The 26,742-nt window shown below is 34.9% G+C and overlaps 3 protein-coding genes across 6 annotated transcripts in view; 1 reads left to right on the top strand and 2 right to left on the bottom strand.

Annotated features, from left to right (window-relative positions):
* Positions 1-16,289, bottom strand: part of LOC141391937 (alpha-tocopherol transfer protein-like) — an 80,311-nt gene extending 64,022 nt beyond the window's left edge. The window contains exon 1 of the mRNA XM_073964697.1: positions 16,169-16,289. The gene's annotated coding sequence lies outside the window, so the exon portion shown is untranslated. The remainder of the gene's footprint in view (positions 1-16,168) is intronic.
* LOC141391938 (retinaldehyde-binding protein 1) lies at positions 676-17,058 on the top strand. Of its 2 annotated transcripts, none has more exons than XM_073964699.1 (5): positions 676-3,201; positions 8,348-8,478; positions 8,635-8,745; positions 16,196-16,657; positions 16,728-17,058. In XM_073964699.1, exons 2-5 carry the CDS (start codon positions 8,353-8,355, stop codon positions 16,908-16,910), a joined length of 882 nt encoding a protein of 293 aa, XP_073820800.1. In that variant the 5' UTR covers positions 676-3,201; positions 8,348-8,352; the 3' UTR covers positions 16,911-17,058. The 2 variants fall into 2 exon arrangements, with proteins under 2 accessions (XP_073820800.1, XP_073820801.1); XM_073964700.1 differs by lacking the exon at positions 676-3,201 and adding an exon at positions 3,429-3,552.
* Positions 17,059-17,075: 17 nt separating this feature from the next.
* Positions 17,076-26,491, bottom strand: muc (dihydrolipoamide S-acetyltransferase muc). 3 transcript variants are annotated; one of them, XM_073964689.1, is made up of 8 exons: positions 26,060-26,491; positions 22,612-22,796; positions 22,136-22,543; positions 21,839-22,059; positions 21,623-21,771; positions 21,357-21,556; positions 17,932-18,034; positions 17,076-17,860 (listed from the first exon to the last, which is right to left on the bottom strand). In XM_073964689.1, exons 1-8 carry the CDS (start codon positions 26,179-26,181, stop codon positions 17,731-17,733), a joined length of 1,518 nt encoding a protein of 505 aa, XP_073820790.1. In that variant the 5' UTR covers positions 26,182-26,491; the 3' UTR covers positions 17,076-17,730. The 3 variants fall into 3 exon arrangements, with proteins under 3 accessions (XP_073820790.1, XP_073820792.1, XP_073820791.1); XM_073964691.1 differs by having other exon boundaries at positions 21,839-22,011; positions 22,232-22,543; positions 26,060-26,477; XM_073964690.1 differs by having other exon boundaries at positions 21,839-22,011; positions 26,060-26,441.
* Between the last annotated feature and the right edge of the window lie 251 nt (positions 26,492-26,742).

The following is a 26,742-nucleotide window of genomic DNA, read 5'->3' as shown; positions in this document are numbered from 1 at the left end:
ATAGGAAAATATGACAAACACGTGTCCTCTATTTTTTGGTCTTCTATCACGCTGTGGTGTCAGAATATGGTTAATAATTTTCGTGTTGCACAGTGTATATATATATTGAGTCTCATCAAACTCAGCAAATAAAAAAATCTTCCCTTGAAAACCCCCTCCCCCTCGTTGGTATTGGTACATTTGTGAAACCTATATTTTTGGATACTTTTTAAATTAATTTTAAAAAATTATAAAAAAAATTTAAATAAGAAAGTAATCACGGGGAATTATTGCAAATATATGTAATCGTATCACAAAAATAAAAAGACATGATTTATATGCGCAGGCGCGACTTTACATATGTGCATAGTTGACTGTTCGAAATTTCGAACACTGGTGCTTCTTCTATACATACATATGTCGGTGGCTATATCAAAACGTGTAAATGTACTGACAAATTATGGGGAAAAGTTCATATAGCCTCAAAGAATATTAAATACTAAATTACAGCCATTTCTGTAGGATAGTGCGGCTAAAACCCTAAAATCGGGAGGTATCGAAATTTCTGGAGGAAAGCTTAGTAGCCCCAAATACGACTAAATATATTGTTACGGAATTAGATTTAACTAATCTCCGTGTAGACGTTGTTTTATTCCCCAGTACGATTTGTACCAAATAAAACAGGGTTCGTTTTAGATTACGTTTCTACAATGCTTTATTTACTTTATTACACTTATTCGGAACCGACTTTAATTACTAAGCACACAGCAAGTCTCTGGTTAGCACGCAGCTATTCTTTAACCGATCTGTTCAGTTCAACGCTTAAAACACAACTACTCCGTCATTGCCATTTCCACGGTATTTATACCCCAAAGTCTCCCTGTTCTAGAGTCCTCCAGAACACATATGGCAACATTTCGAATCTGTGCAGCGAACACACAGACGCACATTCGCACTAAGCGAACAACCATACTCACATACATACATGGGGGAATACAACTGGACGACAAGCACAGTAATGACGTAACAACAACAAACAAGTGCAAAGAAGTAACAAACTAAACAATAATTACATGATTATGGCAAAACAAAATAAAAGCACATTAATGAAAGGTAAAGTAACATCTAGAATAATGAAGAGAGTTCTACATGGTAGTTGTTGTTGCTTAAATAAAGTAACTGCGTAATAAAAACTTTACGTTACAATTCAAATTTTTAAATTAACGGAAATTAAACTAAACTAACTTAAACCTATCAGTTACATTCGTAACAATATATTAAGTTACAGCCATTTCTGTAGGATAACGAAACTAAATCCCTAAAAAACCCCGAAAATCGGGCGGTACTGTTCTATGGGAGATAATACAAAACGTGTAACAGTACAGACACATTTCGGGTAAAAGTTTTGTAGGCCGAAAGAAGACTCGAAACCAATCTATAACCATTTTTGTTCATACAAAAATGATAAAATAAATGAATAAAACAGCAAATATGTAAAAGCGCCGTGTTCGAAATTTCGAATACCATTTTCTTGGAAAACGAAAAATCGGACATTTATTTTGAGTAGATTTTTGACATCAGTGGGTCCTAATTACCCTAAAAAAGTATATATTTTTTTAAATAAATACAAAGTTGGTCTCATGACGAAATTGGTTAAAAGCACCCAAAAAGCAAAAAAAACTGAGGAGGTTAATGATTTTTAGAATCACACGAAGAGGAAAATTATATTGTTTTTAAAAATGTTAAAACAAATTACCCAATTATATTACAAAATAATTTGAACATATCTTAAGAATAATGACCAGCTAATGATTAAATAATTCATTTATTGATACTCCAATAAAATTTATAACATTTTATTGTAGTTCTAGGAACACTTCTTCTATCAAGAGGCTTCCAATTTAATATGGGTATTTCCTGGTTAATTATTGCTATTATAATTTTAGCTAATAATAATTGTAAGGCTAATAAGCAGCAAATGCAGGCGGTCAAGATATAACGAGGGTTCCAATAAAAAAACAACGAAACATTTTCATCACTAATTAGTCTAATTAAATATTCCAAAGTTGGCAACAAATCGAAATGTCGATATGATTTGATAAAAAAAAAATAACAAACAGCATTTACTCATTTTTCGCCAAGTCCATAGATCACTTTGAAATCGAGACCCGCAAAAATGTTCATTAGCTTTTAAGATAATGATAATGTGAAGGTGGTTGGAGGTAATCAATTTAACAGTTTTTTTCGCCACATTTGACTGATAAGCTGGGGAAATATTCGATCGTGTGAGAAAGAGAGCGAAAGAACCAAATTTATTGATTGCTGAAAGAAAGAAGCAAAGAATTGATAAGATTGCTGCTTTATTTGCTCTCGCAAATTTGATATTAATTATAATTTATGAAACTGAGTATGAGCAATGTAAATTAGATTAGTTTAAACTTTGAGTTTCTTAATGTTTTACAAGGCCTTAGTAGGTGATGTTTAATCTGGACTTTATTACTTTGTTGCTGTTTTTATCGTTACAGAAAAACAAAGCTGTAGAAATGTCAAAGATCTTCAAGGTAGTTTGGCACTTAACATCAACAGCCCTTTACATTTGTCACGATGAGTTGGCCAGCTGGCAGCAAACAAAGTATGTCGTCGAATTACCCTTTGGACTTCATGCTAGACCAATGTTCTGGGAATAGTATGTGACGGAGACGTTCTGCTGGTTTTGCAAATAATTATTAGTATTGTTCCATTTGCTAATCAAATTATTGAAGCAATGACTTGGGTGATTCCCTCTCTCTGTTAAACCAACTCTCACGCTCACATTGATCAGGTTACTCAAAATGTTATAGTTTCGCCACTTGATATAATAATTTGTTTTTTTTTTTGTTTTTCTTTCTTTTTTTCAAAATAATTGTGCTGAATGTGATAAGAAAGCGACAGCGACGCCGTATTATTGGACAATCTTCTTAAAGGCTGGACGACTACATAAACGTGCTGGCACAGCGTTTTGGAACTCACAAGGGATCCACATTCATTCGGTAGCAATCGTTCGCTGGAATAACGTGTCGATTGATGATCAACTAATAATTTTAAACAAAGAAAAACAAACTCGCAATATTCCGTCCGTTAGAATTAAATGCTTCTATAGGACGACAAACAACAACTGCGTAGAACATTCCTCAATCCTGTGATAAATTTCGAACAAATTTTTTAAAACAACAAAAAAAAAACGTAAGTGATCATGAAGCCACGACATTAAGGTGCACGCATTTGAATTAATTCGTGAAAATAATGAAAGAATAATTTTGCATAATTGCCATTCATTGCATGTGAAAACAAATTAACAAAATCAAATGTAAATGTTTGTTTTATTTAGAGAGACCCACACCATCACCATTAAGTAATTTTGTGATGATTTTCTATTTGAAAATGATTTGAAGAAAGACTTTAAGTGTTCTTTAGAGTTTGTGATCCAAAACAGAAAATAAAAAATAAACCAAAGTGCGAAAAATCGGGAAAAGTGAAATAAGGATCTTGTACAGTGGTATAAGTTTTTCCTGTGAGAAAAGAAGAATAAAAAATGTAAAGTTCAATATCAATATTTAGTAGAAATTCAATGTCATAAAGGATAATTGCAGAATCGACAAGATTTTCTAAAAAATAGGACTATTTCTTCGGAAGATTGACCCATAAACTCATTGAGTCCTGTTCAGCCGCAGAGAAAAAAATGGGAATCCTCTTAAAATTGCAAGTGAACGATTATCATGAAATTTCAAAGACTTTGAAATGAAACAAAATGGGATAACTTACTCTATGTTCATAAAGAGTTATAGGGAGCATAGGAACAAAATTATTGGGGTTATTCTTAACGTAAATTCCCCGTGAATTTTCTCAGTCTCTCCCTTTACGTTGAAATGGCAGAGGGACAAAACTCACGAAGAGTTTTTATTCAGAATAGCTCCCATATGGAATTTTTGAATGACCAAAGTAAAGATTGTGAGACGGATAATTGAAGAGACAATTAATTAATGTGGATTTTCAGTAATATTTAGGAAGCCTCAATTAACTATGATTTTGAAAGGCTTTTAGAAAGGTCGAACAAAACAAATATGTGGATTTTTCCAAAATACTTAAATTGTCTAAAGAAGGAATTTGCCAACTATTAACTTTTAACTTTAACAATTAGGATTTGGAAAGGATTAAGATTTGTTATAGATTTTTAGGAGCGGCTAAAGAAGTTAATATAAGTGTATTTCTTAAAATTATTTAAGGGCTAATAATTATTCTATTTGTAATTCGAATTATTCTATTTGTAATTCGAATTATTATATTCGTAATTCGAATTATTCTATTTGATTTTTTTTTCAATTTATAAGGGTACATTCTATTTGTTATTATTCCATTTGTAATTCGAATTATTTTATTTGAAATTACAAAGGAAATCATTCGAATTTCAAATGGAATAATTCGAATTACAAATGGAATAATTCGAATTAAAAATGGAATAATTCGAATTACATATGGAATAATTCAAATTTCAAATGGAATAATTCGAATTACAAATGGAATTCTCGAATTACAAATGAAATGTTACGAATTACAATTAAAATAATTCGAATTACATCTGAAAAAGGTGTATTTTTAATTCGAATTATTCTATTTGTAATTTGAATTTTCCATTTGAATTTCGAACTTTTCCATTTGAATTTCGAATTATTCTATTTGTAATTCGAAAAAAACCAAATATAAAACGAATGCAACCAAAAATTGTATGTATGTATTTTTTTGTTTCGAATTTCATATGAATAATTCAAATAATTCGAATTACAAATGGGCAAATTCGAATTACAAATGGATAAATTGGAACTACAAATGGAATGTATCGAATTACAATTGAAATATTTCGAATTACAATTAAAATGCTTCGAATTACATATGAAAAAGTTGTAATTTCAAATTCAATTCAAAATTCGTGTCGTAATTTCAATTTTGTTTGTAATTTGAATTGCTCTGTTTGTAGTTGGAATTATTTTCATATAATTGCATACGATCAAAAATGAGAATCATCGAAATAATGGATTTTCGAGTCGACTGTCCCCCACGTCTGACTGGCTAGCAGGAGCGAACGACAACTCACAAACGGATCAACTGATTTTATCTAATATTTGGTCCTCGTAATATTTTTTCCAAACTAAGACGAAGTTCGAATATGGATCATATCGTTCAACTCCTTCCGATACCTACTCCATTAAAATTAAAACGTTTTGCCTAAAATGGTCAGTACGAATCACCCGATTTGGTCCAAAATTTTTATCTTGTTCATTCCAGACATAGATCAGGTTCGAATATGGACCGATATAGGTTCAGTCTTTCGTGTACCTACCATATAAATTTTCAAAAATTTTCGCAGAAGAGCAGTTTAGGATCTTGTCCTCGAAACCCCTATTGCAAGGATAAATTTTTTCGGGACAAGTCCATATTTTCTTAAATAAAGGCCCGAAAGATCTAAAAAAGCCCTGCTGGCATCAACTGAAATGACTGATGAGCAGGATTATTTACGAACTGAGTATCCTATTTCCACATTTTCTTCCAAACATCAAGTTTCAAGAAGCGAAAAATGTTCAGGTAGCTGCCTTGGAAAAGTTCGAAATGTGACCATCTTAACTTAGGCCGACAATGTTCCAACCTTTGCACATCGCTATATTGCTCTCAAACGTACATCAAGTTCCGAGACGGTCTATGGGGAGCAACACCTTCGTGTACCTTCATCACAAAAGTACAAAACATTGCTTAAGTGCAGTCACAGGACTGTTCGAGGATTGTCTTAACATTTTGACCAAAGTTACTCCTTGTGATCCTGATTACAACGATACAATGTGTTTCGTGGGCAAGACCATGTTTCTAGACATAAAAGTTTCGAAAAAGTATTTAATATCCTATGGTGACCAAATTAAATAACTGGTGGGCACGACAATCAGAGGGAGGAGGAAATTGATTGATTGAATTTTATGTCGTAAGCTGTACTGAGACACAAAGAGTGCAAAGTGAAAAGAACCGAATCAACTACACTTTTCCAAAGTTTTGGTGCTAATCAACTATTTGAGGTGGTTTCTGCTGACAGGTCATTATCACTTACCTGTGGAAATTGTTTCAAGAAAAAATTGAGGGTATACTGAAAAAATTTTACTTTTCCTTTAGATGCTGTCCCATATAAGCAGTCCACTTTCAACTTTCTGTAACGTCAGAAAAATATTACGATGAACAGAATTTAAACCAAGTTGGGTACTACGTTTGAGAGTTATCGTGCACAACAACCATACAGACAGACATTAGCGGACATGACGAAATCGACTTCTCGGTTCGGCTGTCCATTATTTTGAAGACACACATTTTAATATTATCCAGCCATAAGGCTGAAATTATTAAAAAATGTTAACAAATTGTCTTGAAAAATTTACACGGTGTGCCTTAACCAAATTTAAATGGAAGGTGCTTACACCTGGGAAGTTTTTGCAGATTCTGATACTACAATGCTCATAGATGAGAAACATCAAGAATCAAAAGAATCGCCGGAGGGGTTTCAAATAAATCGCGATTTAAGTTCACATTTTTAGGGGTTCTTTAGATTTTCACGATTTTGCTTGGAAACCGCGGGTCCTATGTAAATGGGCCTAAATAAAATGTTGCAGCTGTGAAAATTCTTCACAAGATTGACCTTTATGATATTTTCGTAGGTTTTACCGTTTTTGAGTTCAAATTGAGACAATGCACTGCAAAAACTTCCCAGGTGTAAACACCTTCCATTTAAAATTAGTTAAGGCGCACCGTGTTTATTGAAAGTCATAAAGGGATGTGTTAAATCGATAAACATGAACAATTCATCAAATTTAAAGTGATTGACTTTAAACAAATAATAATAAAATTATCAATAATGATCATTGACAGATTCCGATTCTATTAAACCTGATGAACGTGTTCATGTACATGATAATTCTAACTTAATTTGCAATTGATAAATAAAAAATAAAATAGTACAACACCCTCATTTAGGCAATGCCGGTTAAAATGACTTGCACGCTTATTGACCCACCTGAAAAAAAATTAATTTACATAATTTCATACACACTAGATAATTTCCAGAACTTTTGCACAAATAATTGACTTACTTAACGCTGGTAATGTTTTTTTCCAAAGTCATTTTTATGCATATTAAATTTTGGGAGAAGCGGTTTCTAATACCTATTACATTCTCAAAAAAACTCATAGTTTTCTGTAATAGGGTCTTCTTCAAATAATTTTCGGAAAACTTGAAACTCTTGGTTTTTTATGGAGAAAATATTCTTGCTACTCTTGACAATAAGCGGGTTGCAGTATATTAACATAGACTAATGAAAGTGAATACATAGAAATTGAACTTTTTGCAAGTAAAATTTCTGTCATTACCAAGCCTCGACCCCCACTAACTACGTCAGGGTTGTTTATATGAGGATGTAGATCGGCCAAAGACTACCGACATATTGTCTTTTATCATAATAAATAGCTTAAAAATTTATAGTTATTGCCATTTTAAGAAATGATTACACACTCCAGTCATTTCGAACATACTCACTAAGAGGATTTATTCGTCTATACTTTCATTAGTCTATGGTATTAACTAAAATTGTTACATTACCAAAAAAATCTAATGGACAATTCTACTCCACGAAAAAAAAAAACTTTCTGAATTTCTAGATATTTTTCAATTTGGATCATTTCAAAACTGTAGCGCAATTCTCTAACTCATTTAAATAAATTCACCAGCCACATTTAGTCTTGAGCTCGAGCCGTTATAAAATTGGAAAAGAGCTTTTTAAAGAAATAAATGAACCAAGAGAACTGTAATGCACATTTTTTGAGTTACCGACAAAAATCGGTAAAATGATAATGCTTATAATTCCGGTAATCAACGATATTATTCGGTAAGTTAGCGACCAATAAAAAGTAGTCGTAAAGTTCTACCGACCGTTGTCTATTTGAACTTTTCACTCATAATTTTGTATTTAAAAGTTACCGAATTTTGACGGTAACTCAAAAAATGAGTTAGAGAATCGCACTACTGTTGCTACTAAATTTGTCTAACTTATTATTTCTTAATTTATTAATAATATTTTTTTTATTTTTTTATAATCATAAAACTATTTCCAATTCTACCACTCTTTCTTCGCATTCAACTGAATCACATAATCCAAATCCACCTTAAACTCTAGCTCAAAAGCTTAAGCATTTGTTTTGTGTGTGCGTTTTTTTGTTTTCATTTTTTTCGCATTTTGAATATTCAAAACATTAATTCAACAAAACTTTGTCTTTTTATTTTCATATCTTAAAACAACGGCAACAGTCAACATGTCAAACACAAACAGTGAAGAAGCTTTCAATATTCGTACCGGCTATGTGAAGCCCGAAACCTTGGAAATAGCCAAAAATGAATTACGTGAGACACCAGAAATTAAAGAAGCAGCCATCAAAGAGGTAATTATTGTTGTATTGGAAACACATTGAACTAAACGTTTTTTAGACAAACAGATGAAGAAATCTAAAAAGTACTTTTTTAGAATTTACAAACAAGTTCTTAAATTTAAATTTGTTATAAAAAATGTTATTTAACAAATATTTTATTTATTACAGCTCCGTGAATTATTAAATGGCTGTCCCGACCTCAAATACAGAGATGATGATGACTTTTTGGTCATCTTCCTTAGAGCCTGCCATTTTTATCCAAAAAGTGCATTTGAAAAGGTATGTAAAATTTTAAATTGTTAAAGGGAATTTCTCCATAAAGTCCATTGAAAGCGCCAAACAAAATTGTTGTTCTTAACAAGCTATTGTTCTTTTTTAATCGTATATAAAAGCGCCTGTCTATATGTAACATTGTGAATACTTTCGTTTCAAATTCTCTTTCATTCTCGAATACTTTGCCATTCATGATATGGCACAAATTTAAAGTAGTATAGTCTAATAATTCAATCCTCCAGTGTTGAACTTTTGAATGGATATATTTCTTTGCGTCTATGGCAAAACCGTGTGTCGTACTCATTTGAAATCCCCATACAAAATGTGTACATTGTATCACAGAAACATTGTAGTTAGAAAATTTCTTTTGCAAATAAAAGCCCTTGTTGCAAAAAAACAATTCTCTAAATAATAAAACATTTGAAAATAACCTACGAAGTAATTACAGAAAAGAAGGACTTGAAAATTACAAGTGCTTTTTTAACCAAATTAATGAATATAATATAATTCTATAGAAAAGATTTAAAAGATTAAAATTTTAAATTCAAAAAGCCAGTAGGTTAAATCGTACATAAAATATTTCGAATTAAAATAGAAAAAAATCGAATTTCAAATGAAGGTTTTGAAGGTTTATCTACTAAGTACTTTTGTAATGGCATGATACATAATAATTATTTTATGGGTAATCAATTAGCCTATGATAAATTAAGTAAAGATGAAATGCACATCTTAAAATCGATCTTAAGTTTTAATGATATCCATAAGTTTGGAGAACAACAACAAAATACAATAAGCATTATCTTCATTTCAAACAATCACTGCAAATAGCCTTCGTTGCCTTCGTTAAAGAAAGAAAAGAAGATTCATCTTCTATATGACTATTAATACAATCTACTATTAAATATTTGACCTTTTATGTCTTCACCTCAATTCTGATAAGAATGTCTCTGGCCATGCAACCAAAACAAACTGTTACCAATTGTATACATATACATAAAGAACGTACATACAAATGTATATAATTAGCATTTGCATTATCATCAATAACGCATGGATGTTCTGCTTGATACCTTTGACATGGTTTTTAGTTGAGATTCTGAGACATTAAGAAGAAGAAGATGAAACCGAAGAACTGCAAAGATGTGATAAGAGAACAGACTTAAAGTAATAAATTACAAATAATTATTCTACTTATTTAAAAATGTTGATAGTCGTTCATCTCATCTTTAGATTTGACATTTCAACTAATAAGATCCGCTTCAACGCTTTCTTATCATGAAAATGAAGAAATTTCCATTTTAATATTAGATGAAAAAACAGCAACAATTAATCTTCAATTATTTATTTTTTGTTTGTTTATTGCTAAACATCACAAAATAAATCACACAGTGGATCAGGAGTGCAAAGAATTTGAGATTTTAGAAAGGCAACGTATTAGTTGTATGAATGACGTGTATGAATGTATGACGTACTTTTACAACGTATAATACATACGTCGACATTTTATACCCACATAAAACCAATAGGTTTAGGACAAAGTGATATAAGATTAGTTAGTTTCAGGAAAATATTTCAGGAGATATCTTAGATGAAGCAGCGACAGCCTTCAAGGACGCTGAATAGAAGATTCACATCTACCACTAACAGACACAATGGCAAAAAAGAAACTATTAGTCAGTTTTGCCTGTGTAAAATAGTATTGTAAGAAAGCCACTAAAACGCTTAAATACGAGAGAGGCAAGAAGGAGTGACCCTTTTAATATTGGGTTATCATATGTGAGGAAGTCTTCCCCTAGCAAAAAAAAATGTAGTGGTCATGGCCACGGCATAGTCCATTTTGAAAGTGGATCTAATTTTGGGAGTCATTTCTTCCCATAGTTACTGTGCAAAGAGCCATTTTAGTTGGTTACCGTAGGTTTTTTTGAGTCATTTTAGTTGGTTGCCGTAGGATCTTTTGAGCTTTTGGATGATTATGTAAGGAAACATATACATGCTCGCGAAAAAATATGTCGGTTGTTATCAGAGCCACATGGACTACCTTTAATGAAAATTTCAACTATCTTCGAACAGACCTTAAACCGCAATTAAGCTAAAATCTGGAACTTTTGTGAAGAAGGTACCCGCAGGAGTTGTCCGAGGTATTCCATCTTCTAGCTTAATTCAAGTTTTGAAAGATATATTACGTTGGGCATTATCAGTCACTCCTTTCGACGACCACCAGCCACCTTCCAATTTATAGAGCTTTAGAACAATTATGTCCACTAAAAATGCATATCGCTGATAACACTGTGCAACAAAATTCAATTTTTTTTCAAAATAATGGGAAAAATCGGTTATATTATGAAAGTAGAGCTAAAAATATGAGACACGGGTGTAGGCGTTTTAAAAGTTTACGTCGAAAAGTAACCAAAATAGGCGGGGCAAGTTCCGCCCATTTTTAATTTTTTTGAGTTAAGATATCTTTGAATCCTTGCATTTCAGGTATATAGTGTCTTTAGCAACTTTACAGAGGAGTATGTGGGCAACATTTTTGTTAAAAATTTTAACCCTCATGCGGTTCATCAAAGCGGTCTTTTTTGTCCTTTTTTCAAAAATCTTTCAAAAACTTCTTAAAAATGTGATTGTATCAAATCCAAATATTCTACAAAATTGTTCGCCATAAAATTTTACTATACGTCTCAGAATACACCAAATCTGTAACTCTTGTCTAATCGCCAGGAATCTCTAAAAATGAAAAACACGTTTTAGGGTTAAAGTCGGACTTCATCTGAGTTTATTCAAAATTGTCCCACAAAACATAATTTTAGAGAGATGATGTCAGAAACAAAAATATTCTTCGTCAAATTTCACTATGGGTCGCCAAAGAATTGAATGTCTATTTACATTTTGTAGCATGAAAATATCAGTATCAATTTTGCTGAAAAAAACATGAAAATATTTCCCAATTTTTTTGACGAACATTTTTTCCTTCTTTTTTCGAGTTGGTACATGGAAGTAATATGAAACTTGGTTATAGGTGAAAAGTGCCAAAGGATGGAAAATTCTACACAAAATTTCACTATGAGCTTTAAAATAAACCATATATCTATGTATACTATTTCCTTAAAAAATTAGATTACAAATTTATATATATTAGGATAAAATTATATGTTTTAATTTTGGACTGTTAATTTTACATAATTCCATACTGGACCCAAATCTAGCAAAATCCTTTACTTTTTGGAAATATTGTTAAAGAAAGAAATGTTCCAAATGAAATTTCATTATGGGTCTCTGAATAAAAGAAATCTGTAACCATAACATATAACATTCTTAGCAGCACTTGTTTTTGATATATATGTTTTAGGGCCATATTTCCCAATTTTCATACAGATTGTCGTTGTGATTGGATACTGTAAATATCATATTGATGGTTTTTTCGTTGTGAATTCATACAGAAGCTGTTGTGCGGTGCTTTCCATTCATAATGCTTTTGAAATATTTGTGGTGCATATATATTTGGAATATAAAAAACCCACATTGGACCTGCCCAAATTGCGTATTTTTAGTACTTTCAACTTAAATTCCGTAGTTTGGATAAGCCATTGGTTGCTTATATTGTAAGTGAAAATACATTAGAGGTCTACGGCTATGGTCAAGTGAAAATATAGGTATCATATGGGCTCTCACATGCCAAAAAGGGTAAAACCATAAAGGTCAATATTGTAGAGAATTTTCATAGCTACATTTTCTTTAGTCCCATTTTGATAGGACTTGCGGTTTCTAAGCAAAATCGTGAAAACCTAAACAACCCCTAAAAATGTCAACTTAAATCGCGATTTATTTCAAGAGCACCGTGAGGTGTTGTGAAAAAGTCTCTGCAAAATCGGATACTCAATTTTTAAGTAATCATGCGCATTAGCGCTTTTGGGCTACTATATCAGGAAGTATGGACTCGTACCAGAAAACAATATATGGTTACAATAAGGGCAGCGAGGACAACCTGCTGCAAAAAATAAAAACCATGCGAAGCATATTCTTAAACTGCTTTTGTGCGAAAAATGTGAAATTCTTTGCGGGAGGTACCTGAATGAGTAAACCGATATAGTCCTAAATCGAACCGGATCTATGTCTGGATGAAATATTACGAAAAACAAATGTTGAACCAAATCGATAAGGTCGAGATAAATCTTGCGCACCACTTTAGGGAAAGATTTTCGACTTTTGTGTGGATGGTGGCGGAAGAAGTGGACCTATATGGTCCATCTTCGAACACGGCCTAGGTTTGGACAGAATATTACAAGTGCCAAAGTTAAAACATAGGTTGATCCTTTCGAGAGTTTTCGTCAGTCAGACAGACCGAGTTCAAATTGTCGAAAGCGGATTTCATCCAAACATAATTGGGGTCTAGTTCGATAAAGCTCAACAAATATCTAAACCTACTAACGATCTTGGATTTAATACACCAGAATTTGAGTGCCACAAGTGTCATCATACACTTCTAACGGCCTCTTTCTTAAGAGATAGCCTGAAGTTGGCGGAAAATGTAAAAAACATTAAGTTTGGCCGGGCCGAATTTTTTATGCTCCCCAACATAAAATATTCTGAACTGAAATGGATTTAAATAGTTTTCTGTTAGGTACGAAAATAGTTCGACCAAATGCCTAAATTAGGTCAAAAAATGTATCTAAAAATTTCTTCAATCTGTTGGTACCCTTATATGGCGGATATACCAAAACATGGACATATGTGGACAATTTTTAATGGAGGAGTTTCGGGACCTCTGAGAACTTTTAATGCCAAATTGCAGCTAGTAAAAATTGTAGCTAAATCCTCAAAATACCGAAAATTGCGAGGTACCCTTCTATAGGGGCTATACCACAAAATGGACCTAGTTCGGTCAATAATTGTAGCTAAATTCCTTAAAATACCAAAAAACGGAGGGTACCGTTATATGGTGGGGCTATACTAAAACATGGACCTATGTTGACAATTTTTGGTGGAGAAGTTTCGGGACCACAGAGAACCTTAAATTTCAACCTTAATTGGGTCAGAAAATGGGGGCTATACCCAAACGTGGACTTATCTTGGTAATTTTTAGAGAAATTTTATGGTAATTGGGAACCTTAAATGTCAAATTTCAGTTTATTTGGTCAGAAAATGAAGTTAAAAGCCTCAAAATACTTTAAATCCGGAGGTACCGTTATATGGGGGCTATACCAAACTGTGGACCTATCTTGACAGTTTTTAGTGGAGAAGTTTTTTGGTCATTGAGAACCTAAAATGTAAAATATCAGTTAATTCGGCCAGAAAATGTAGCTAAAAGCTTCAAAATACTTTGAATCGGGAGGTACGGGTTATATGGACCCTACACCAAAACGTGGACCTATTTCCACCATTTTTGATCCAAAAGCTTTTGATCTCTTGAAACTCCAATTGTAGCCAATTTGGGCGGAAAATGTAGCTAAAATTCTTAACACCAAAACGTGGGCCTATATAGCACATCTTCGAACTGACCTGCCTATGGAAAAAAGACACTCGGGAGCAAAATTTTAGCGTTCTATCCAAATTATTGCGGACGCTAGAGTGATTACAACATACACACATGGCTAGATCGTCTTAGAATTTTATCCTGATCCTGTTATGGTCGAAAATGATTAGTTTGATGTGTTACAAAGAGAAAAACAACCTCATTACTATGGTGGAAGGTATAAACAGAGAAAGGAATTTTCTTGTTATAAAGCCTCTCTGTGGCCTCGCTCCCACATAAACCAACAAAATACTATCAGAATGCTGACAATTGAGCATCGACATTTATTTTTCCGACTACTTCTCTTTTTTAAAGATGTCGACATCATAACATTCCAATTGTTCTGTTGATGATATCCTCAAAACCATCCGCAAATTACGTAAAAGAAACCCCAAAACGCAAAAAGGGACCATTCCAACAGTGGGTGGAACTTGGCTTCTCAATCCCTCCCATAGGGTCTTTTGGCCTGGGTGTGTAAATCTCAACTAAGACTCGATGGGTACTTACTTAGTTGGCCCATTACAGAACATTTGTTCCATAGACCGAACTAAGAAAAGATCTCCATTCCTCTCTGTTTTTCGCTTGACTTTTTGGAATACCGCGCCTTTTCATTTCTTCATCCCCTTGTATGCTCCATCGAAGCTTAGGCCTGCCGATTCTGCGTGCACCGCCATGTGGCATGTATTCATACGTCTTTTTAGCGGGTTCATCATTTATGATATGGCCTAGCCAATGCAATCCTTGCATCTCGATACGTTTAACTATATTCATGTCTTTGTATAGCTTATATAGCTCGTGGTTCATACGACGTCGATATTCACCGTCAACGCAAATCGGCCCGTAGATTTTTCGAAGAATTTTCCTCTCAAACACACCAAGCACTGCCTTATCTGCTTGCGCAAGTACCCATGCTTCGGAGCCATACATTAGCACGGGTAGTATCAGCGTTTTGTATAAGACTCGATGGGTACATTTTCATAAATGTTACCCTATCAAGTGCACCAAATTTTCATGATTTGTCTGCAGCCTTAAAAAAGTCAGTTGTAAATACCCGGTTGTATTTTGATTAATTTAGAAACTTTTATCATTAACGGATTTTTAGATTTTAAGTTTTAACAAATTTTCTTCAGTAGTGGAATTCTGTAATTCATTTTTCGAGTTACAGACAAAAATCGATAAAAAACGCAAACTTATGAATAAAAATGATCAATAAAAGTTGACAGGCCCGGTGCTATCGGTAGAAGTTAGCGACAATTTTATCTTGGTTGTTAACTTCCAGAAAAATTTCGTTAATAACCGAAATTATAGGGGGTTATCATGAACGGCAATTCCCCGTGAATTTGTTCACTTTCTCCCTTAAGTTGTAACGGCGGAAAGACAAAACTCACGGGGAAATTTCATTCATGATAACCCCCATAAGCATTTTTATTTTACGGATTTTTTCGGTAACTCGAAAAATGAGTTACAGAATTCCACTACAGGTTGGGGAAATAAAGAAAAAAGTTTCAGTGCAAAATATCCCTACATTTTTTTGCAAAATATAACCGTGTGTATTATTTTGATTAGACAACACACATTATAGTGTGATTAGAGAACAAATATTTTCAAGTTTAATTCACAAATACTCAGCATAATTCTAAAGAAAGGGTAATAACTTTCTTTAATGAGAATACAACAACTATTTCGTTGAGTGCAAAATAACTACACTAACATTTATCTAAACACTGTGCTATTATTATCTACAACACATTTTGCACAGTTCTATATAACGATAAATAGCAGCTGGTCATAATTGGAGGAGGAGGTTTTATGACTTCAATTTTTCTAATCGCAAAATGGTCAATAATACATTTGAACATAAACTAAAGCGTCATAATTATAAACATAAAACAACAAAAAACATAAGCAATAAAAATTTACCTTTGTTCCTTCCTTATTATTTGACAGATGAAAACTACTGCTTCATTCCGCAAGGAAAACGCCAGCTTGGTACATGGTTTGTGTGTGGAGCATGTTCGTGAACAATTCACAAATGGCAATGTCATTAATGTGTTGAAAAACTGTGATCAATTTGGACGTCGTGTTTTAATTGTCAACTGTGGTGAGCTGTGGAATCCAAGTCAAGTTCCAGCCGATGATGTCTTCCGCATGTTGTATTTGGTTCACATTGCTGCCCAATTGGAAGCTGAAACACAAATTCGTGGTGTTGTGTGTATCATGGATTTCGAAGGCTTGTCGATGAAACAAATCAAAGCCTTGTCACCCACATTCTCGAAACGTTTGCTGACCTTCATTCAGGATGCCATGCCATTGCGTACAAAGGAAATCCACTTTGTGAAACAGCCATTCCTATTCAAAATGGTTTGGTCATTGTTCAAGCCTTTCGTCAGAGAGAAGTTGAACAAGAGAGTAAGTTTTGAGAAAATTCGATTGCTAAATCACTGGTAACCAATTTTGTGTGTTTTTATTTTTTCTTTAGATGCATTTCCATGGTAGCGATATGAAATCATTGCACAAATTCCTTTCCCCCGAAATCCTGCCTGAAAACTACAAGGGCAAATTGCCCAAGATTGATTACAATGGCAAGGATTGGATTCAGGCTGTGGAAAAACACGAAGACTACATCAAAGAATGGTCTGAGTTTGGACCTGCAAAATGGTAAATGTTACCACTTCACCAAATGTCTTAGTTGTTAAGTTTCTTTAAAACATTCCTTCCTTAAGAACCTCTTATTAGTTTTCGAGTTTTGTTATATAAGTACCTAGAGTTAAATAAACAAATAAATAAAAAATTAAAATATTTTAAATAAATTTCACATGAGTTTGTCTTTTTTTAACTAAATTTATTCGTACTTTTATTTGTTTTTTTTTTTTTGCTATACGAAACATAACAACAATATTTTGTAAATATACTTTTTGAAAATGCCAATTATTTGTTAAGCAGAAACCACGCAATAAATGTTACCTCTTTCAGTGGGTACAAAGTGAAATATTTAGTAAATCTTCCCTTATTCATTAACAAATTATTTTGTTTGCGAAAGATTGGGGGCGGTATTGATTGGCATAACAATAATTGTTGATTGTTTCTTGAGAGTTTTTTTTTTCAATTTTTAAACAAAAATATTAATAAATACTTTCCTTTTCTCTTTGTTGCATAACATAACAAAACAATAAAATAATAATTACAATAGTAAACTAATTCCAATTAAGCATAAAAAGGGTGGTTTCCACATTTTTTGCACATAACCTCAATTGTGTTTGCAGTTGTTATTCATTTGTTTGTTGGTACACAGTATTACATTATTCTACAATGTGTAAGTTGAGTGATCCGTTGGGGTTCTTGTTGTAATGATATAGTGTTTATAACTCCTCCCTCTCCTGGTGATTGATGGCAGGTTTTTGTTGTTGTTGTAATTTTATGATGGCATAATATCAATTAATATGAGTTGGGTTTGTTTTTTTGTTTCTTCATGGAGATTTTATTTATAGAATCATATTAGCTGGATCCTCAATAAAGTCACGGAAATATTGCAACCACTTGGCTGCAACAGCACCATCAACAGTTCTATGATCAGCGGATAGGGTTACGTTCATTACATTAACTTCTTTGAAGCTGGGTGGAAGAAAGATTTTTGGGATTAAAATGGAGCTACAGGGTGATGTTACTTGTTAATATATGCTTACCCTTTAAGACTGTCTGGATCAGGCAATAGTTTCTTGGAGGTAGTGCCTACTGCCAAAATGCAAGACTGTGGTGGATTGATTACAGCACAAAATTGTGAAACGCCTAAAAGTATACAACAAATATTTAAAAATTAGTTTGTTACTGCGAGGAAGTACTTTTTACACCTCACTGCATACAAATTGTATGATTTATGATTTAATATAGTAGCTTCTTAACAAGTAAAAAAGTATCAGTCGGCTTTGCCGTCAGAGATATACCCTCAGCCTGTGTATATTGAAACAATTTTTTTTTTCCAAAAACGTATGTATTTAGGGGGTTTTAAAAATTTTGGGCGTTTGAACCGACAATAATGTTGATTAGGAATAAAGATCAAAAGTTTTGCGGAGGAGATACTAAAAGGAATGGATCGACATTGACCGTTATGGAAGTGGATCTCCAGCCACAACATATGATGCCATAGGGGGTTTTCACACTCTTCGGGCTGATTGCTCAAGAAGTATGGACTTGCCCCTAAAAAACTTTTACCATCGTAATTGAGGCAGCGAATGCAAGTTGTTTCAACAAAAATCAAAGTGATTCGATATCAGGTCTTAAAGTGAACTTATCCGAAATTTTGTGTGGGAGGTACCGGATGGAGTGGACAAATATAGTCCATATTTGAACTTGATCTATATCTGGTAGATATATTAGGATGTGTAAAGTATAGACCAATTCGGCCACTCCCTTCAAGAGTTACCGTACGAACAGTTTTTCCGAACATTTTTGAACTTTTGTGGGGGAGGTACCTGAAGGAGTGAACCGATATGGCTTATCTTCAAACTTAAACTATGTTTGGACAAAATATTACTAAGGCCAAATTTTGGACCCAATCGGCATATCCGTTCGAGAGTTATCTTGCGCTCCAACCACCTCACACCGTGTCATAGGGGTATTGTGCAACTTTCAGGCTATTTTCTCAGGAAGTATGGACTTGCCTTTGATGAAACTTGTACCGTCGTATGGGGGGCAGTGAATACAAGTTGCTAAACCAAAAATCAAAGCGATTCGAGAGATGGCCCTAAACTGAACTTTTCCGAAATTTTGTGTGGGAGGTAACTGAAGGAGTGGACCGATTGAGTCCATATTGAAACCTTATTTAAGTCTGGTACACCTTTCACGATGGGCAAAGTATGGACCAAATCGGTTACTCCCTTCAAGAGTTATGGTGCGGGGAGGTACCAGAAGGAGTGGGCCGATATAGCCCATCTTCGAACTTAAACTAAGTTTGGGTAAAATATTACGAAAGCCAAAATTTGAACCGAATCGGTTTATCCGTTCGAGAGTTATCGTCCGCTCCAGCCAGACAGACAGACGGACGGACATTGCTCAATCGACTCGAAATTGTCTGAAACACATTTTGTCCAAACATACTTGGGATCAAAAACCATTATTTCGATGAGGCACATTTTGCCCGTATGAAAGTGTATATACCCTCGTTAGCATAAATGCTGAGGGTATAAAAATATTAAGGACGGATACTATGCATCATTTAGAGTGAAAAGACTTTTAAATTGTACACCTCCTTACGCGGAGGGATATTAAATTACTCCAAAATGTTAATCTAAATATAAATAATAGAAGTCAAGTTATCTTCGCTCCTATATCTACGTCATAAAGATTATTAATTCCTGACATGATTCTGCGGAGATTCTCGGTCTATTAGGTGGGACTTGTGATACATATGTCTAAACTACTATGCATTTTGTTGAGGTGACGCATAGTCAACATAGTTACTTTCTTTGAACTCCTAGTACTGTCGCCTGAAGACTTGATAATCTTTTTCCTACTTGTGATTCGTCGCATATGGCCAGCTGTTGGCAAACGAAAGTGAGTTTTTTGGCATATAGCTTCTATGTGACCTCTCTGCGAGGTGCATGCCCCTACGGAATTGAAAAGGTAAACCAACAATTTGCTGCGGCATAGATCTCTTACTACCAACCAGATTCCAAAGGAACGCTTTTTCATGTTTCTGAATTACACTGTGCAACAAAATTAAGGTGAAAGTCTGGGGCACGGAAAATTCCGCATGGGGAAGAAAGACCTTGGTGAGTATGTTAAGAACCCCGAAGGACAGATCCGCTATGAGTCGAACTTCCGCGTTATGGCGTGATGAAGTTTTTGCTAGAGACTCTGTAAGGCATCAGGAATTAGCGTTATATCTTTGTTCACTTTTGTTTTAGCTTATTTTTGAGATGACATGTCTGCAGTCAAATCGAATGAGGATTATTTTTGTAGAGCACTTCGACCTTCTAACTCGCTTCCTTCAATGTGCCTTTCGTCCTTTATTTTAAGAGTCGCTATAAAAGTACCACAAGATGGCGTTTTCAGCTTTGAAATGTTCTGCAAAAATGTCGCTCAGAAAATTTTAGATACGGCTCTCATTGACAACTAATCGATTTTGTCGTGTTGGGATTCTTAATGTACTCACCAAGGGCTTTCATCTCCAAAAGGAATTATCTCTGCCCCAAAATTGTGTTATCAGCACTAAATAGCACCGACAAAATATTATTTATCCTTGTTACCTCGGGCCTCAGAAATGTCTTCATAACATCCTGGTTTGGGCGATTATTCTGATGATTCCTTCGAAACTAACGGCAAATTAGGTCAAAGAACGCCACCATCTGGTTTGTTTAAGATCTTCGGGACCGAAGTTTTCGGGCCATAAATTTTCATCACAACAAATGTTGTTGGTTGGACTTGGTGTTGGTTTTCCTCACTGAGGTGTAAGTATTTTTTCCACAATTTACCTTAAACCGAGTTGGAGAGAAAAGTCATTTGATCAAGTTGATTCTCCAAAGGATATGATATTAGTTAGGCCACTTTTCTCAATTTTTCTAATATGGTTAAACTTCAGTCCGATCTTCAGGAGAACCTTCTCATATTTTTTAATGAACTATTTTGTTTTTATTTCCCGAATATTTTCATTTTGCGTGTCAGTGGTGGAGGTTATTTATTCTATCTATCCAGTTTTACGTTATTAGAGACCATCGGTCGTGATGTATTTTTTGCGTCCATGTTGTCATAAGTTTGCATCATCTTAAAGACCTTCTTTTCTGGATTATACAATTAAAAAACGCCACTTTTCCAACATTATAAAATACATCGACGCCAAAATATGACCCGTCTCCTGGCTACGTCGGTCTGACTTATATTAAGTTAGGGGTTGTGCTTTGAATGATAGACTTATATGATAACACATTGCAAATGGTAAAGGTACTTCCATGGCCGCTGGAAATCGTGCAAGATTACCAGCTCATTTCAACGTCGTGTCAAAATATTTGAATTATCTCAGCTAATTACGGAATATAATGGGCTGTTCAACTTAGATGATTCGAATTCAAATTCGTTCAAACTAATACATATAAAATATGAAATCTCTACTTACCAAACATGCCCAAATTTGAAACACTGACAGTGCCACCTTGGAATTCTTGTGGTTTGAGTTTATTTTCTCTGGCCTTACCGGCCAATTCTTTGATCTCCTTGGAAATGTCAATGACACCCTTACGATCGGCGCTAAAGACAATTGGGGTAATTAAACCGCGATCAGTTGAAACGGCAACGGAAACATCAACATTGTCGAATCTAGGAAAAAAAATATACAGTTTTTTATTATAATTCGTTCGCTTTGCAATTTCACAGACTACTTACTGTCTAATAACATTTCCCATCCAGTAGCTATTGGATTCTGGTACCTTGCGACAAGCAATGGCAGTGGCCTTAATAATGAAATCATTGACGGATACTTTAACACCTTGTTTCTCGTATTTCTTGTTGATTTTCTCGCGGAGTTTCATGAGCTGCAATTAGACAAAAATAAAACTTTATCAATGGAGTTTACTTTTATTTGATGTGACAACCACTTACATTATCAACTTGGCATTCAACGGTAACATAGTAATGAGGTATTTGTTGTTTAGATTCCAATAGACGCTTGGCAATAACACCTCTAATATTACTAACAGGTATATCAATATAGCCACCTTGTGGAGCAACTGGAGCTGGAGCAGCAGCACCAACCGAGGGGGCAGCAGCCATGCCTGCAAGATCGGAGGATTTTATTGAGCCATAAACACCACTGCCACGACCTACATGCAAAGGTATGGAATTAGTCAATTCAAAGCAGCACAGTTATTAAACACAAAAAGGATTTCAATAGTAAACCTTCTAAACGCAATTGCTGAGCTTCGGCCAATTTCTTAGCCATTGGGCTGGCATAAACACGTGGACCGCGTTGTTCCACGGCTGTCATAGGCCTACCTCCGGCTGGAGCAGCAGCTGGTGGAGGTGGTGGTGGAGCAGCAACAACTACTGGTGGTGGGGGTGGTGGTGGTGCAGCAGCGGCGGGTGCTGGGGCGGCAGCTGGTTTGGGTGGTGCAGCAGCTGCTCCCGTATCCTTGAAGTCCTTAAATGCAGCAACATCGGATTCTTCTGTTACGATAATACACATCAATTTGCCAATTGCCACGTCCTTAGTGCCGGCAGGAATTAAGATTTTGGCCAAATAACCCTCTTCTGGAGTTTCAAAGCCCATGGTAGCCTTATCGGTTTCAATTTCAGCCAAGAGATCACCTATAATGATATTTTTCGTTTTACAGATAACATTTTTATGAAAGGCTTTATTGGTTTTAAGGTCTTACCTTCGTTGAGCTTGTCACCTTCCTTCTTTTCCCAGCTGACGATTGTACCCTGTTCCATAGTGGGTGACAATGCAGGCAGTGACACTTTTATGTGATCGGGATAGTCGGCATAAGCACGTACAAAGTTGACGCTCCATGCTCCCAATGGCTTTGTGGTAGGTGCTGCCAAAATTTGTCTTGAAGCTCTGTAAGGAGGAGGTTATTGAAAATTGTGATTAATGAAAATGGAATGGAATCAAAGCAAAAAAGGATGAATTTAGTGGAGTTTGGGGACACTGTCTGGATTGATACCATGTTTAAATATGTCAAATAACCACTTCCAGATTTTTAAGGCCGGATACAAACTGCTGCTAAGGTTTATGTATCTCCTAAGCAAAAACATCTAACCATAGGCATGCTCCTTTCAGTGCAAGAATCTTCAAGTTTTATCCCTTTTTACTGGAAAAGCGTCCCCTTACTTCAAGAAGCATACCATTGGCATGAGAGCAGTTCACAACCTTTACTACTTTTGCCACTTCTGCCAGCGTCTGAAATAACAGACGATACTACTAGCGATCACATCTCCACCTAAGAAATATAATCTTTTTAAACGACATTGCCCAGTTAAAAAGAAATTCTGCTAACAGTTCTGTCCTGCAAAAGATGCAACAGAGTCAGAAAGACTGAAGCAGTTTTTAAGCAACAATTTCGAGGAAATGAACGATGTGCCGGAACCGAAGTTAATAAAACAGAGCTAAATGACCTTTGGGGACATTTGAAGTTGCGATCTTTTGGACCACTATGTCTCGAAGCATGAACGGAGGATACCTATTCTACGTTCGGATGCAATGGTTAAAAAAATGAAACACATCATCCAACATTCTCGACTATTTTAATTAACAAGTTGGATGAACATATTTTAAGAAGAAAGGCTGTTTAATGACCTGTTTCACTGAGGCGATTCGAATACAAATTCGTTCGAATTACTACCAAACTTCTGTATTTTGAACAAGTAAGAAAGTATCAGTCGGCTTTGCTGACAGATATACCCTCAGCATATGTGAATTGAAACATTCATCTACGGACAGGTCGAATATTTGGCGGTTTCAGAATTGTGTGAACCTTTAGCGATATTTGAATTTGAACTATGTCTCGAAGCATGGACTTCCCCACGAAAAACATAATATCGCTGTAAACGGGATCATAAGGAAAGCATCGGTATAATTTTCCAAAGGATATGCACTTAAACAAATATGTTTCGGAAGTTGTGGAGTTGGAACTTAAACTAAGTTTGGACAAAATATTACGAACGCTATATTTTGGACCAAATCGGTTGATCAGTTCGAGTGCTATAGTGCGCTCCAGCCACTACACATGTGCCATAGGAATTTTTACAACTTTCGGGATATTTTCTCAGGAAGTATGGACTTGCCCCTTAAAAACCTTGTACCGACGTAAAGGGGGCAGTGAATACAAGTTGTCACAACAAAAATCAAAGCGATTCGAGAGGAGGTCTTAAACTACATTTATCCGAAATTTTGTGTGGGAGTACCCGGAGGAGTGGGTCGATAGAGTCCATATTGAAACCTCATCTATATCTGGTAGAAATATCACGGTGTTCAAAGTGTGGACAAATCGGTTACTCCCTTCAAGAGTCATCATGCGCACAATTTTTCCGAACAATTTTGAACTTCTGTGAGGCGGTACCCGAAGGAGTGGACCGACCCATCTTCGAATTTAAACAAAGTTTGGACAAAATATGACCACAGCTAAAATTTGGACTTATCGGTTAATCCGTTCGAGAGGTATCGTACGCACCAGGCAGACGGACGAACATTGCTAAATCGACTCCAAATTGTCTGAAACGGATTTCGTCCAAACATACTTGGGGTCTAAAACTATTATTTCGATGAGGCATATTTTGTCCGAATGAAAGTGTGGAGCAAGTTGAGTTTAAGCATTAAGCTCGGATAAAATTATAATTTTTTCTATATAGCCGGCCTTCGGCCGGGGATTTAAGAATTTCTGGGATGGACAGGAGCCAATCTAGGGAACGGGAGCAACATTTTCTTTTAAATTCAAATTTTTCTCTAAGTAGCCGACATTTAACAAGGGAATTTTCGGAACTTCGGAAGCCCATATCTCGGGAAGTATTTACTTCCGCAAAAAATGTAATATATATTTGTGATCAGGGTAACGAGACCTACCTGTGGAAAAATTTGGTCCCGATCCGAACTTAATGCTTAAACTCATCTTAAGCCGAAAGTGTATATACCCTCGTTAGCATAAATGCTGAGGGTATAAAAATATATTATTCGTTTTTGATTTCAATTAAACAACAAAATTCTACAATAACATGAGCTTGACAGTAATTCGAACTAATTTGAATTGGAATCGTCTTAAAGAAACCGGCCAGAAGCCTCGTCGCACAACTTATTTTATAATGCCTACTACAGGTAGCCGTTCTTGGGTAGGCCTTACTTGTTGAAATTTGGAGTTTACATTTTCTGTTCACTATTTGTTTCGGCTAATCAACTTTTCACTATATAGTCAGTCCACTTGTATATCAACCTTTTGGAAGACAGCCATAAAAACACAACAATGTAGTCATTATTTAACAACTCAAATTCATCACTGCATAACCCGTGATTTTGATTATAAGCATTGTGATTTAGAATATAGTAAAGTAGTAATTACCATGGGTTCTAAGGGACTATTTGTCTTCCACCCCCTAATTTGCCTAATTTGGTTTATTTTTTCTATTCATTTTTCAAAAAAATACTACTCAGTTGACGTAATGATTTTCATTTCTTCTTTCGACACGATTCATAAAACAATTTGCCAAAAATTACCAATTACCGGCATTTGATAATAGCAAACCCCCCTTGATAAGAATTATGTATTAACAAAATCTAACAACAACAAAATAATATGTAAACAAATAATTTGTTTTTTGGTAAACATATGCTATAAACTAAAAAGAGATAGCGCCAATCCAATTTACCCCCCTATGAGTGAGTCGCAGTGAGTCGCTGCTTTGTCCATTCCATTATCAAATGCCATCAATGACGACTGATAATAAGGCATCATTCGAGCAACTGCTGTTATGTCTAATCATTAATATGTGGAAAGCATTCGTTAGCTTTGTTCGCGTTCCCCCTTTCCAGCGCCAACCATTAGTGATCAACTTTCTATCAATTAACAGCTATGCAAAAGACTAATTGTACTTGCAATTTAAGGAAATCTAATATTTATTAACTGCACTACACCCCCGCCACTCCGCTGTAGAGGGGAAAAAATCACAATTTTCCTTGGCTTTCATCACGACGACAACTGACTGACATTGAGATTACACAACAGTTTATAACCTTAAAAGTGCAACAAAAATTGCAATTGCACTCCCTTGGACAATATTGGTTTATGGACAGTTTCTTTCCAAGTGATTACGTTAAGTGTTAGTAGAGCCCACCTGATTAGGGGAACAGTTCTAGCGACTTGTGTACTAAGTGCCCGAGCAGCGGCTGAACGTGAAGCCTTGGACACAGTACTGCGAAGAATCCATTCGTTGCGGCTAGCGATTGTCCTCAACATTTTTGCGCACGGTAATATTTCAATTTCGAGTTAGAACAGCACTTTTTTTCTTCGTAACGTTTCGCTTTTATCGGCAATCGACACTTTTTCGTTTTAATCTACAATGTTTGGACAATTCAATTTTGTTGGTTGTTGCAAAAATCAACCCAATCACAAAACCCGATTTCCACCGACCTTTATAAAACCAGCAGTAGGTCAAATCGTATCGAAACTACAGAGATGTTAGCAAAAATCTGTCAAACAATTGCCATTCAGAGGAGAATTTGCAAATTCTCTTCTTCTTGTTATAGAATACTAAAAGGAACGTAAAACGTATTTCGCAACGTATAACGTAAACTAACAAATATGACATTCACAGATCGTTGATAGCAAGATGGAACAGTGGGTTAAATAAAAAACGATTCTGTGATTTGTTAAATAAATAATCCGGTTACACTAAACCGCATTAACCCAGTGGGTTTGGGTTTCCATTGTCAATTCCGTAGCGCAAACGTCAAATAAATCTTCATGAAGTGGGTTAATCCGGCAAAAAACTCTAATGTAACCATACTATTAAGCCCG

Source organism: Musca autumnalis, unplaced genomic scaffold, assembly GCF_047663935.1.
Source record: "Musca autumnalis isolate F117 unplaced genomic scaffold, ASM4766393v1 scaffold_2, whole genome shotgun sequence".
In the NCBI taxonomy this organism is placed as follows: Eukaryota; Metazoa; Arthropoda; class Insecta; order Diptera; family Muscidae; genus Musca; species Musca autumnalis.
The sequence above is the reverse complement of the archived record's forward strand: the minus strand, read 5'-3'. Positions and strand labels throughout refer to the sequence as shown.

Excerpts from the sequence above, each read along its gene's own strand:
- LOC141391938 (XM_073964699.1), top strand. The coding sequence starts at position 8,353 with ATGTCAAACACAAACAGTGAAGAAGCTTTCAATATTCGTACCGGCTAT. Across the intron at positions 8,746-16,195 it reads CAAAAAGTGCATTTGAAAAG|ATGAAAACTACTGCTTCATT; the intron begins GTATGTAAAATT and ends ATTATTTGACAG. Across the intron at positions 16,658-16,727 it reads GAGAGAAGTTGAACAAGAGA|ATGCATTTCCATGGTAGCGA; the intron begins GTAAGTTTTGAG and ends TTTTTTCTTTAG.
- muc (XM_073964689.1), bottom strand. The coding sequence starts at position 26,181 with ATGTTGAGGACAATCGCTAGCCGCAACGAATGGATTCTTCGCAGTACT. Across the intron at positions 22,060-22,135 it reads TCAGCAATTGCGTTTAGAAG|GTCGTGGCAGTGGTGTTTAT; the intron begins GTTTACTATTGA and ends CTTTGCATGTAG. Across the intron at positions 21,772-21,838 it reads TTGAATGCCAAGTTGATAAT|CTCATGAAACTCCGCGAGAA; the intron begins GTAAGTGGTTGT and ends GTCTAATTGCAG.